The sequence below is a fragment of the Maniola hyperantus genome, chromosome 20, assembly GCF_902806685.2.
Source record: "Maniola hyperantus chromosome 20, iAphHyp1.2, whole genome shotgun sequence".
NCBI lineage: Eukaryota > Metazoa > Arthropoda > Insecta > Lepidoptera > Nymphalidae > Maniola > Maniola hyperantus.
The window spans coordinates 2,978,742-2,993,796 of record NC_048555.1 but is presented as its reverse complement, the minus strand read 5'-3'; the positions used below and the strand labels follow the sequence as shown (position 1 = coordinate 2,993,796).

At 36.6% G+C, this 15,055-nt stretch overlaps 2 protein-coding genes across 3 annotated transcripts in view; both read right to left on the bottom strand.

The window, feature by feature from the left end:
- The window catches only part of LOC117991784 (zwei Ig domain protein zig-8-like), a 282,813-nt gene that overhangs the window by 18,962 nt on the left and 248,796 nt on the right, over window positions 1-15,055 (bottom strand). For both annotated transcript variants that reach the window (XM_034979391.2, XM_069505519.1), the window contains exon 5: window positions 10,431-10,514. In XM_034979391.2, coding sequence (XP_034835282.1) covers window positions 10,431-10,514 — 84 coding nt within the window. The remainder of the gene's footprint in view (window positions 1-10,430; window positions 10,515-15,055) is intronic.
- The window catches only part of LOC117991552 (putative phosphatidate phosphatase), a 362,451-nt gene that overhangs the window by 227,307 nt on the left and 120,089 nt on the right, over window positions 1-15,055 (bottom strand). The gene's annotated exons all lie outside the window — the stretch shown is intronic.

Sequence of the window (15,055 nt, the reverse complement as noted above, 5' to 3'; positions counted from 1 at the left end):
ATTATTATCAGGATATCAGTGAAATAATTGGGACTGACGGCTTAACTTGCACGGAGAAAACGAAATTGCCAAGGAGGCTCGGACCTCCAAAGTAGATCACCCATATAGTTCTTATCGATTTGGGTCAACGTTGCTTAACAATCGCAATCGACTAATATGCGTTGTTAAAACTAGGTCACACGCCCCTAAAAATCTGATTTTCTATCGCCGAAAATACCTAGTTTAGAGCTACGTAACTATAGTTTGTCGTACAAATATTTTATATCGGAACTAGTCAATGATATTATCATGTCCAACCATTGACTTATATATTACTTCGTAAGGACAGGGCCATTGAACAAGCAAAATGGCACGGACTCATTGGTCCTAAAATATTTATTTAGCACCAATGCAACCTCAGTGACGTCTGGATTTCAAACGGGTCGTTCATTAGTATCTAAGAGGTGGCGCTGATTTATTTGGTTCCAAAACCGTGGAAAATTTTGTTCGCTTGGGCATATCTTGACTTATATCGATGTCAAAGTCAAAGTCAAAGTCAAATGATTTATTCAAAATAGGTAATTAATAACGCTTTTTGATGGTCAGATGTTTGATTTCTAAGATATAGTGGTGATAATTACGCAAACTTAAAACTAAAGCTACGAGGGTTCCAAACGCGCCCAGGGATGTGTCCAACCCTCCAAAGCCACTACTGAAGCAAATAAATTAAGTAACCTCGACTTCCTGGAAGTCGATTTAAAAACGAAACGTTTTATGAATTTAACATGAGTTGGCAGAGATCTTATGACGTATCCGTCGTGGTCCCTAGGCACCCACCGCCGCGCTATGCATGCAGAATTCGGATCAGAAACATGAATATGATAATTTGTCGAGCTGAAATACCCAATTATGCAACTGTTCTAAAACAGATTTTTACTTGTTTTTATTTATGATAGTTTTTGATTTATCGTGCAAAATGTCGAAAAAATACTTCTGTAATATGGAACCCTCGGTGCTTGAGTCCGACTCGCACGTTTTATTCAGATTTAAGTAAACCCTTGACTGGGATCTCATCTGGTTGTTTTTTCATTAGACACTTTAGTATGAGCTGCTATGAGAGTTATGGAGCAGCGAGGATAAAGAAATCTTAATAAATGTTAAGCTTCACCTTAGGGAAGCAACGGAGCAACGGATCGATATGAATTTTGCATGGGTATAAGTAGATAAAGACCTGGAAAGTGACATAGGCTACTTTTGTCTCGGAAAATCAAAGAGTTCCCACGGAATTTAGAAAAAAACTAAATCCACGCGGACAAGGTCTTGGGCATCAGCTAGTTTTCAATAAATAAATGTAGCACTCGCAATGAAGCTACTCTACAAAATACAACTAAAACAAAACTAATTAACGGAAACAGGGTACCTATAGCATAGCCTAGGTAGGTATAGACTATAGTTTTTTTTAAATATATCTTTATTTTTAAAGGGCTTTTATTACTAAAATCAAATTTTATATGCCCAATATTATACCTAACTTAAGTAATTTAAATTTTTTGTGTATATTCGTGTCTCTATATTCAGTCATTCAGCATTTTAAGAATAGATAATAGTAGAAACCTGGAGAGTGACATAGGCTACTTTAACAAAACAAATTTGAAACAAAACTTACACATATTCTTTCAGACCAATATTATCATGTCTGAAGTCCATTAAAAAAAACATTCCATAAATTATACATGAGAGGGTAGAGATCTTAAAATGTAGCTCACTGCTTCCCTGAGTATGCATGCTGAATAATTTCACCAACGACCATGAATGTTATAATGTTTTGTAAGAAAACTTAACTTACATTGTAACGATATGCAAATAATGTATGAACGTCATCTTACAAGTATTCTCCGTCCAATTTTATAACATCGAATGTGCACGTATGGATAGTACGTGACAGGTTGAGATGGCAATCGGGGTATAAGGCGGGGGGACGCCACGCACACCCACATGTCACCTGCGCTCGTTCGTACCTTGTTAGCGCAGGGGCTGTGCGGGTGTGCGGGACGTTCCCTCCCCGACTGTCATCTCGACAGCATAAAAATTGCTTGCCCACGCCCGTTCAGTACCCTCATTAGAATAGAATAGAATATAATAGAATTTATTTTATTCAAGTAGACTTAAGTATTACAAGTGCTTTTGAATCGTTAACTGGTTTAATTTACCACTGGTTCGGAATGCCGCACATTGTCTTGATTACGTGACTTTTGAGTCCACCAATCACAACAAAGCATTCTCCCCTGTCCCCCACCAACATTTTACGATTTTGTTTCATGCAAAACCTTTTATATGCCTACTCTTGAGGTTAAACTCTCTGTGGTTCAACCTATAAATTAAACCAATTCCACTGTACGGTATTGGTACGGGTACCGGGACCAGTTTTCGCCAATAGGGTAGAAACGCTAAAACCTACTAGACTTGAATTAATTTAGAAGTTGCCCCGGTTGGAAATCGAACTGCAGGTCTTCCACTTAAAAGACCGTAGCAACTATGCTATAGAGATAGTGAAAAGGTTAAAGCCATAAAATAATATGATAGAGAATAACAGTTACATTTCCCTAACACAGTGATCAAATAGGACGCGGACGTTACGCGGAAATTCAAGATGGCCGACTCTTTTCAGAACGTTTATATTCCATTTGTGATGTTTATTGTTTCCATTTGCATATTTTCATTGTTCAGAGAATAAGGTAAAGCGTTGGTAATTAATTTAAAATATGGGCGAATTAAATATGATTAATTTTATTACTTAAAAATCCTTCAGACATTTTTATCTGCGGCCAAATATTGGCATGTTATAATTATGGCAATGGCTGTATTTAAATTCCCAAAATTGGCAGCACGTCTTTACCGGTAGAGTTATGACTAGCCACGACCAAAGCCTCCCACTAGACTAGCCCAGAGACAAATTGCAACAAAAGCAAATCAAAGGTAAAGTAATGTTCCTAAGGGGGTAAAATAGGGATTTGAAATTTGTGTTGTCCACGCGGGCGAAGTCGCGAGCTTAGGTACGCTAGTTTAAGAACTAAACGTTTTTCACTCTTTCTTTTCTTTCACTAGATGCGCCATTTAGAATTTAAAAAAAAATTGCGGGCTGAAACTTTTGTAACAACTTGTTTTTGCTAACAACTTGATGGTATGATACTAATTTTGACTGCAGACGATTTTGGTTTGAAAAAGATTTTATAATAGGTACGTATTAATTTAATTCCATGAATGTAATTGAGTGATGAGTGCTTAGCGCGTTAAGTTCCCGTATTTAAACGGTTACAAGTGTGTCTGAGTGGGCTGGAGCGAGCGACTGTTATGTTCGCTTGATTGCAAAGAAACCCCTGAAAAATATTTTAATGCGTTTAATTGAAAAGTGTTTGTTGGTTTTTGGGCTCCTCTAATGATTTTATACATTTTCCGCAATTCCTACTGGAGATCCTACTACCTCCCTACATATCCCTACCCTACCTGCCTACTTACCCCTACCCTACCTACCTACCCCTACCCTACCTACCTACCCTAACTACCTCCCTACTTACCTACTTCATGGAATTGTGAAGTTCCTATTGGATTAAAAAAACCCGAAATACACGCGAACGAAGTCCCATTTCGTTTTACTAAACGTTTTGCCTACATTTTCTTATTCCTTATACATACCTGCTATTTCTTGGGCAAATAAAGTTGTGCTTGACTAGTTTTTCTTTCGATATAGATTTTTCGCTCTTCTAATATTTTCTGCTCTCAATTGGTATGGAGTTCATTTGGTGATGGGAGAAAAAATTGAAAAACAATCATACCTACGCCTTCTAACTTCCATGTGAGATCAATTTTATTAACGGCTAACTTGTAATCGAATAAAAAATAGTAAGATGAGATCGTGTTCCAGCGAAAACTTGTTATCGATAAAAAAAGGAGAAAAAAGCGAGCTTTAAAACGGGGTCGATGGATTTTTTAATAAACGTTGTGGAGAAACATTGCTATGTCCTTGACATATAAAGGAATTTTTGTGTGAAACATTTTCAATTCGGGCGCGGGGAAACGCCAATAAAACCGACAAACAATGCGGTCCTCACTGGGAACTGGTGACAATATCCTCATACAGGTTGCCAATTTCGCAGACGTGTTCTGCACCCGGCCTTATTTACCCAATTTCGTATTGTTTTTACACAAATGCCCGAAAATAGGAGTATAATGTTTTCAGTAATTTGTGCAGTCCTCGTGGACTATACAAATTTCGAACCTCTATTTTACCCCCTTATGGATAGAAATTTCAAAAATCTGCATGCCAAATTTCAGCCCAATCCGTCCAGTAGTTTGAGCTGTGCGTTGATATCGATACCTCTGGGCTCAAAGGTCGTAAAGGACATTTGGTCGAAAATGACTTTTTGACACTGCTTTACTCAGTTTTTAATTCTCTATCGATCTGTATATTCCGTTTCACGAAATTCGTAAAAAAAATGCCTTTACGACCCACATAATTTGGCACGTTAAACAAAGTTTACCGTGAAAATATGGGTGTAAGTAACACTTGGTTACCAGAGTCTACTCCTTTTGGTAGTAAAGCAAAGTATAAAAAAAACCTTTGGGCGTAACATACAAATAAATTATCAATTGTCTTATACCACCTTAGATGGTTAATATAACACCTCAAAATTTTGGACGTAAAGGACATCACGTTTACAAATTGTCTTGTACACCCTTACAATTTAAAATAAAAAAATTAAAGTGTTCTTTACTACCTAGTTTCATTTTAATAATGCGCTTTCATTTGCGCCCTTAAGGGCGTAAATAAACAAAAGTAGATGAGGAATAGTCCCATAAGTCCTAGAATATACTACCTAACTTGATTAACCCTATTCTTGGCAGTGTGCATTGTAATGCACAACACACTTTCAGAAAATCCTGACACTACACGAAACCTTTTTTAATTTTAATTTTTAATATTGTATTAGTTCATACACTACTAAATTACAAAAAAAATATAAATGCGTTATTTGAAACATCATATTTTCAGCAGAACCTGAAATTGATAAACTGCATGTCGGTGTCTGCGCGAAGTAAAAAATATTGATTTTTAATACTATTCTTGTCAAATTTTTGAAATAACCATACAAAATTATATGAACAACAATATTTTATATCGATAAATGTCAATATTATAAAACAATTCCAATGGTTTTATGATGTCATTTTTACATATTATGTATCTTTAAATGTACACTACTCGCTCGACTACAAAAAGCGTTTATTACAAATACTTCAGATTGGCCAACATATTAACATCTTTCACTGTTATCTAATGTAGGTGCTGGCTCAGCATCAATTTTATCATCAATTTTAAAACCTTCAATCCACAATTGCAATTTTGCAATTGTGGATTGTAAGGTCTACATTAAGCTTTTGGTTCATTGTATATCATGGACTTCCGCAAAGTAACGCCTGCTTCGATAGAACATATAATTTTGGAGGGTTTATTCGAGTTTTCCAGTGATTTCAAACTTTTAATTTCAGACAAAATTATATCTATGATAGTACTAGTACACCAAACAAATTTACACATCTCACAGAAGTAAATAGTAGAAATATTTTAGCAGTAAATAAGGATATTTATAGGAATTTACATGATTGGTCTCAGAATTCCTGTAAGATGAACATAGAAAAAAGAAGTATAATTACTTTTGGGCATTTTTTATTTAATATAAATGACTTTTTTCTAATTAGGTTAAGATACCTAGTACAAGCAAGAACTTTATTGTTCTTAGAATTAAAGTAAGTAAATTTTAATAAGAAAGATTATATAAATACTGTATATTTTAATATATATAACGGGAACATACCACAATTAATTTTTGTTTTTATTTGTCGACATTTCAACCCAATTGCACGGGTCGTGGTTACAACGGGACTGCGGTACTGCGAGAGATGAAGTTCGAGTTGTCAAGGGCAGTAGCGAACTACCCTCTTTCTTGTTCTTTTCGCTGGAACTTCACGAGCTGTCCGGCAAAATACACTCACAGCGTCACTATTAACTTTCGATGTCGTTCGATGCTGTCTTGATTTGCATAATTCTACCACTGGATTCCACATACCTACTTGCTAGTTTAAAACCATCCTCACGATTGAAATTCTGGTGTTTGCGAATTTCAATCGCTTCGCGCACTAGTCTAGGTATATAGTGGAGGTCTATGGAGAGAACTCGAGGATTGTGGAGTTCAATCCAATGTTTTGTGCCTGGCTGTAGAATATGCTCCGCGATCGCAGACTTCTGAGGATCGTTGTTTCGCACCGCTTTGAAATGTTCTAACTCGGGTAGAGTTGCTGTGGGTCTCTTCGTTTGACCAATATAGGAGCTCCCACAGCTGCAGTCGATCTTATACACAGCCGGACATTGGTATGGCAGACGATCCTTCGTTGATAGCATCAAATGGACAATCTTTTGTAAGGGAGTAAACACGATCTTAATGTTGTATTGTTTTTTTAACAATGTACCTATTTTATCAGTTACTCCTTTTACAAAAGGTAGGTAGGCCATGTGTCTTTCCCGTACCCGTACCCGTACCCGTTAAATACATTAAAATATGTCGTTAAATGACGAAATAAGCTTAAAATCATTAGTTAAATATATTTACCTTTATATTTACCTGATAAGCTAGTGTGGAAATGGAACAACACGTAAAAGATTTGATAACGAATACAGTGAACTTCCATGCGATTATGAGCTACTTGAAACCTTGAACGAAACAGATAAAGAGGATGATGAAGAAAGTGAGAAGGAAGATGAATAAATAAATCATCTTATGTTTATTAAGTTGATTTACGAAAGAAGTGAAACTAATTATAACATTAAAGAAGAGAGTGGATAAAAAAATAATTAGTTACCAAAATATTAATTTATAAGATTTATTGTAAGGCTTCGTGTTCAAATCCAAATAAATGATCTCGGTTTGATTAGAAAAAATACGTTTTATTTGAACAATTATGTTATTTCATTATTATTTTTAGAGAAAATATAATAGTTTATGCATAATTACATACAAAATTACATAATGCGTTTAATACTTAACTGTAATTATTATTTTATCCTTACAGAATACCTTAGCGGGTGAGCCTTAAGAACCTAAAAATAATTACACATGTCGGTTATTTCCTTATTTTGTTCAGTTTTGTGCAGTAAAGTAGATTTACGCCCTTAGGTAATATCATAGAACGATAATTTGTAGGGTGTAAAGGACATTTATTTTCAAATTTATGGTCGTAAAGGAAATCTATTTCAGTAAATACAGCACTAGCGCAATTTTTGAACACTGCCTTAGAAAACACTATAAATTCTAAGCACTTTCTTCCTAGGTTTCATTTAAATAGCTAAAGAAACGAAGGTGCTAGAGAAAAAAGAATTTTATTTTTTTCGTTTTTTGCTTCTCCTGAAAAGTAGCGTTTTGTCCTTTACGACCTTTGAGCCCAGAGGTATCGATATGTTCAGTCAGTCACCTTTTCGTTTTATATATTTAGACTACTGAGGTACCTATTTAAAATTGCTTCGTCAGGGGGGTTGTATGAATTAAACTACCCTTTAACATTAATATAATAGTTGCGTTGTAATAATAGCTCTTTTGTCATTTTCTACGGTGCCTTTTACACTTAATTGCATGTTTTTAATCCTACGGGAGCTTTTATTTGGCAATTATCTAATTGTGAAATTGTAATTAGCTTTATTTGAACTTTGTTACATGTTTATGCCAACTAACTGAATTATGCATGTTGAACAAAATTAACCTTATGTAAATAAAACTAATTACTAATTTATTATTTACTAGCGACCTGCCCCGGATTCGCATGGGTGTTTAAAACAAATTGACCCAAAACAATATTTAACTATGATTTATAAACATCAATTAGTGAAACCCGCATTAAAATCCGTTGCGTAGTTTAAAAGATCTATATATGCCTGAGAGTTCACTTATAAGTGAACTTTCAGGCATGCAGGTTTCTTCACGATGTTTTCCTTCACCATTATATAATAGCAAGTAATATTTTTAATTACTTAAAACGCACATAGCTCCGAAAAGTTAGAGGTGCGTGCCCGGGTTCGAACCCCAGACGTCCGATTAGAAGGCGGACGTCCTAATCACTAAGCTATCACACGATGAATATGACATTCATCGTGTGATAGCTTAGTGATGATGACCATCATCATCATCATCATCAACCGATATCCATTCACAGCTGGACATACGTCTTCCGCTGCGAGGTCGCCATTCCAGCTCCTTGGGACTCCAACGTCTATCGGTATAACGAACTATGTGCCCTGCCCATTGTCACTTCAGCTTCGCAACCCGTTGAGCTATGTCGGTTACTCTAGTTCTCCTATGGATCTCCTCATTTTTGATTTGATCACGTAGAGAAACTCCAAGCATAGCTCTCTCCGTCGCCCGCTGAGTGACTCTGAGCTTTGCCGATGAATGTAATGCAGTCTTAATGTAGGTATATTAAAATGTATCTCTAGTAAATAGGTATAGGTACCTATCCACTATACTTAAAATAGTTTCATCTCAAACAGCGCCGCCGTTCCCGAGAGCACTCTAACATTTGCAATTTAAATTGCATGAATGTAAAAACCCCTTTTAGCAACCATTTTCGAGGAATTCCTTTGCTTACGAATTATAATATTATTAGAGAGCTAAGAAGACAAGAGATTTATCTGATTTAAATGTATTAAGTAGTTCTTACAAAATTTCGTAACGAATTTTTTCAGAATGTTTTTTTAAATTCGTAAAAATGTTTTCACTGTTTGAAAACAACCCTTGTTTACAGTCATGGATCAGCATATAAACAGCCGTACTCAGAGTCGCTAATCGTTACTTAAGATTGCGTTAAAACGAGACGGATTTATGTGAGAGATATAGCTCTGTCTCGTTTTAACTAAACTTAAGTAACGATTAAGCGACTCTGAGTACGGCTGTTAGATTGTTTATTTAAATGCCATTATAATAATTGGCAAACGCATTATAGTTACCTGTATGGGTATTTCTACCGCCATATTTCAGCCCGATATTTATCGAGCTGTGCCTTGATAGGTAATTAGCTTTATTCAGTCAGTCAGTCAGCGGGTGAGAACTTTTCTTTTATAAATGTACTAGATGATGCCAGCGACTTCGTCCGCATGGATTTAGATTTCTTTAATCCATTTTCCGATATAAAAAGTACTTTTCCGGTATGCAAGCTATCTCTGTACCAAATTTCGTCATAATCGGCTGAACAGATAGGCCGTGAAAGCCTAGCAGACAGACAGACACACTTTCGCATTTATAATAGTACTAGATGATGCCCGCGACTTCATCCGCGTGGATTTATGTTTTTGAAAATCCCTAGGGAACTCTTTGATTTTCCGGGATAAAAAGTAGCCTATGTCCTTCCCCGGGATGCAAGCTATCGCTATACCAAATTTCGGCAAAATCGGTTGAACGGATGAGCCGTGAAAGGCTAGCAGACAGACAGACAGACAGACAGACAGACACACTTTCGCCTTTATAATATTAGTATGGATTGATTGATGACGTACATAGGTAATATCGTACACTATGTCCGGATATTAATATAGTATGTAGGTCGGCAAACCGTAAGTATCATCAAGTGATACAGTAATAAGGTTAGTGTGCTTCTATCCACTTCACTTACAATCAGATGAGATCGCAATACAGTGTGTAACCAGAACGCTAGCAAAAACGTTATTGTTATATTATTACCTAAACAAATGAATTCCTCTGGTGCTGCAAATGTTCATGGGCGGCGGTAATCACTTAACATCAGGTGAGCCGCTTGCTCGTTTGCTCGCTATCTCTATTAAAAAAAAACACAATACAATACCAATAACCATTTGCCTCATTTTGTAGTTTTAGTGATTTAGTACTTTTTAGCCCCGCAATATATAGCGTGCAAAACTCGGGTCATGCCTACGACATTAACTCTGAATGGCCTACTTACGCAGCGTTCGTTGATCTCTAGCGTCAGTCAGATGTTTATTTTACACTACTACATAAGATTCTGTGTATTGCGTGTAAGTAGGTACTATCCAACACACCTAGTTTCTCCTTTCACCAAACGTTGCCTGGTGGAGATTTCTCTGAGCAATAAGGCCGCCTATGCATACAGTTGTTTGAGTTTTTTTTTTCATATTTTGTGTGCAATAATGTATTTCTATCTATCTATCTATCTAACACTGGAACATGGTAATGGAAAATCAACACCTATTCATTAACTTAAATAATAGAGTCTTCTTATTCATGGTTAGTTCTTATTTATTTATTTTCTTGCGCCATTCTTTACGGTGTTGGGCGAGCCTCCTCCAAGCTTCTCTAGCAAACTTGGTGATGTCGAATAGCGAATAAAATAATATATTAGTATAATACTATTATTACCTGACATTCGTAGGTACCGTTGTCTCTCTTCTGAACGAACTTGATTTGCAAAGTCCAGTCCTCTGATCCCTCCCCATGGAGCACCTGAAATACAATAACATTAAAATTATTACATACCTACAATAACGTAAAAATTAATCAAAGGGATATGGGTTGAATAAAACCTGCCATACCCTTTCCAGGTTAGCCCGCATCCGTAATATACTGCATCATCACTTATCACCAGGTGAGATTGTAGTCAAGGGCTAACTTGTATCTCAATAGCTCAACGGTTACAGGAGCGGACTAAAATGCGGTAGGTCACAGGTTCAAACCCCACCCGTTGTACTATCGTCGTGTCTACTCCTTTTTTTTTCCCCCCCCCGTGGGGAAATCCTCATGAATCCGCACCCGGGGAGGTACGGAGGTTATGTCGGACTCTTACCGACTAAAACCCCACGATGTTCCACGCATCGCCTGGTGGCTGGGCTACGGGGCCAAACACGTTCGCGCAACCCAGCCAGCGGCGCCTGCTGAGGACCCACCTCAGGGGACCAATGAAGTCCCTACACACCGTCTGAGGCGCACCAGGAACACAAAGGTGCGCCTTCCGACTCGAGGAGTCGTATCTACTCCTAGTACAAGCTTAACGCTTAGTTGGAGGGCAAACGGGAATATTAGTTAGCATAATAAACTTGGCTAATATTCTTTATAAAATAATAATAATAATAAATAAAGACTTCTTTTGGTTTCACAATCCAAAATGCATTAAAAAAAATTCAAAAAAATTATAGCCAGTGTCAATTAGGAGTATGTAAAGCTTCTAACGATTGGTACCCCATAAATCCAAATCTGTTCAAGCATTTAGAAGTCATGATGGAATAAAGAAACTCACATACATACATGAACCCTGAAAAAAAACACATCGAACCACATTTTGCAATTCATTAATTCATTGGATGGGTCGTGTTGTGCCTGTACGGGATATTATTGTGTGAAAAGATATCGAAAATTCCATCCTGGTTTACCCTTACAGAGTCAGTCAGCTATGTTTTCCTCGGCACACTTTAATAAATGAAATAGAACAGAAAATCTCTGGCGCGAATTGTTTGACATCTCTTGGGTCTGTGAGTTCGGTATGTGACAAGTATGGCGGATATTATTAGGTTATTAGGTAGAAGGTGTAATCTATACTGAAAAGCTGACAGACTGACTGACTGATTAACTGACTGACTGACTGATCTATCAACGCACAGCTCAAACTACTGGACGGATCGGGCTGTTTGGCGTGCACATAGCTATTATGAGGTAGACATCTATCCTAAGAAAGGATTTTTGAAAATTCAACCCCCAAAATAAGGGTCTGAAATTTGTGTAGTCCACGCGGACGAAGTCGCGCGAATAAGCTATAAGCAGTACTACAATATTTATTATAATATCTATACGCTCGAACGCCTACGGCGTTGCTCTCGTTTTTGAAAAATCCGGCATTAGTCCTTGTGTGTATTGTAAAGGGAACCTCAGTACAAAATTACACATTTCTTAGTTATTCTGATTTTATTTTAATTTCTTTTGTTAGTAGGTAGTATTTTTCTTGGTTATGTTTAAAAACAAAGACACTACATTTAAAATCATGTAGAAATTGTACATCGGCTTTTAAAATGACATTTCGGCTTTGTACAGCGTTGTTTCTGTCACTCATACCTATATGACGTTTTGTCGGTCTCGACGACAGAGAGAGTGCTCTACAAATCTGCTATCTTATTCTAAAGGTCGATGTACATTACTTTCGGCCACGTACTGTACTTTAGAAGTAACTTAAATTTAACCGAAACTTTGCAAATGATCTTCCCGATCAAAATGCATAGTACACAAGTACCTAATCTGATGTAATTTGTCTGTTAAGATTTATTGAGCTTGATACAATGTGCGTATCAGATCTGCGTGTAATTTACGATCAGTCAGCCTCCCTGATGATAACTCGTATGAGTTACATTGTACAGTACGCAGCTGAAAGTAATGTACATTGGCCTTAGAATGACATTTCGGCTTTGTAGAGCGTTATCTCTGTCACTCAAACCTATATGACGTTTTGTCGGTCTCAACGACAGAGACAACGCTCTACAAATCTGCTATCTCCTTCCAAAGGTCGATATGTACATTACTTTCGGCCGCGTACTGTAGGTGCGTATCACTACCGCTCTTATAAATGCGAAAGTGTGTTTGTTTGTTGGTTTGTCAAGTTGGTGCCTCAACAAGGGCTAAATTAAATAAAGGTAAAGATAAAACTATAGGTAGTCAAATAAATGAATGCACTAGCAATACAGCAACCCTCACACTAACTAAAGCAAAATTAATTAGCGAATACACGAAAATAATTAGATACTTTAGCACCAAACGATGAATGGGCACGAATCGAAAACCGCGAAATTAACGCTTCGAAGTACTAATGAAAACGCTAACCCGTTCCGCGGATTTTAGATGACTATCGAATTAACTGATGATGACTCAGTACACTAACTCTGACTAAATTCTCTATTTGTGCACTCGAACTACTGTTTGTGCGATTTATGTTTTAGTTAAGTTAGTTTAGTTATGTATGTTATATTGTATACAGGCTACGCTTGTATTTTTGCTTGAGGTATGTTAACTGTTACAATTTTCTCCTAAGACACCAAAACAAAATACATGCTCCGAATTAAAAACTGCTTCATTTTTGAAAGTCCGTTAAAAAGTAGGTATGTTTAACAAATAAATACTTAAAATAAGAATGAAATAAAAATATTTTTTTTTCAATATGATTTTTTTTTTATTTTTTACATATTTATATGAAAATACAATAAACAAAAATACCAAACTTATTCTAGAACATAAAAATTACAGATCGAAAATATCATCTAAACCACCGCAACGAGGCAGGGTGCCCAGAACGCTGGCAGCGTTACCTGCGTTACCCGTTTATTCAATTAAACTTTTTACCTACTTTTGTATCGTCAAATGCATCTACCACTGGCATGGCACTGATTGGGAACGCCTTTCCTACCGAGAATAACCAGCAAGAAACTCGGCTCAGTAGGAACTCGCAATGCAGCAACCCTACAAAATACTACTAAAACAAAACTAATTAACGGAAACAAGAAATTTGATACTTCAGCACCAAACCGTGAATGGGCACGAATCGAAAACCGCGGAATTAACGCTTCGGAGCACTAATGAAAACATTAACCCGTTCCGCGGATTTTAGATGACTATCGAATTAACTGATGATGACTCAATCACTAATTCTGACTAAATTCTCTATTTTTGCACTGGAACTACTGTTTGTGCGATTTATGCTTTAGTTAGGTTAGTTTAACTATACACTGTATGGTAAACCTACTCTTGTATTTTATGCGTTAGGTATATTTACTTTTAATTTTTGTCTTAAAACACCATTAAACACCTAAATAAAACAAACATTCCTTAAGAACTACCTCGTTTTTGAAAGTCGGTAAAAAGTAGTTATTTTAAATACACAAATGTAGCACTCGTAATGAAGCAACCTTACAAAATACAACTAAAACAAAATTAATTAACGGAAACTGGAAATCAGATACTTCAGCACCAAACGATGAATGGGCACGAATCGAAAACCGCGGAATTAACGCTTCGGAGCACTAATGAAAACGTTAACCCGTTCCGCGGATTTTAGATGACTATCGAATTAACTGATGATGACTCAGACCACTAATTCTGACTAAATTCTCTATTTGTGCACTGGAACTACTGTTTGTGCGTATGTTTTAGTTAGGGTTTTCTATAAGATTAAAAACAGAACCGGCCTCTAATCAGACTGGGTTTAGATTATAATTACTTACGAAGCTTTCGTTTTGTATAATAGCTCTCAAACAGTTTATCTTTCAGTATTTGTGCCTGAATTAACCCTTGGTTATTATTTGTGGATTTAGGTAAGGATAATATTCTTATTGGCTAACCCAGACTAAGTTCTAACTAACAAGCGAGACTAGGTATAATTAATAATATCGACCGGTCCGAATCCAATCTACAAACTCGAAGGACGTGATCTATTCGTAACAATGTTGGGTCCGCAACAGAGTTACGAAATTGCTTTTGATTATTTTTGTTACACCTCTCGGAAATAATGAAACGAGAATGATGAGATGAGGTTTTGAAGAAGGTCAGTGAGGCGAACACAACTTCGTAAATTATATTATACCTACTAGGATTTTCTCGCGCCGTTGTCCACGTGGGTTAAGGTTTTTTAAAATTTGGATTTTCCCCAAAATCTTTTTATGAGAATTAACCTTATAGAGAGAACCTACATTCAAAATCTTAAGTTTATAGAACCAACGGATAGAGCTGTAGGGTACGTTGATATGACAGTCAGTTAGTCAGCTTCATCTTTTACCTACGTATAAACCTACCTATAAGCTGGTGTTAGTTAGTGAATAATAGTTTTTTTTTTTTTTTAAAGAATATTAGCCATGTTAAATGACTAATATTCCCCTTTCCTCTCCAACTAAGCGTCAGGCTTGTGCTAGGAGTAGGTACGACAATAGTGCAACGGGCGGGGTTTGAACCGTCGACCTTTTGGTTTTTCAGTCCACTCCTTTACCGGTTGAGCTATTGAGGCTCTATATGAAAAC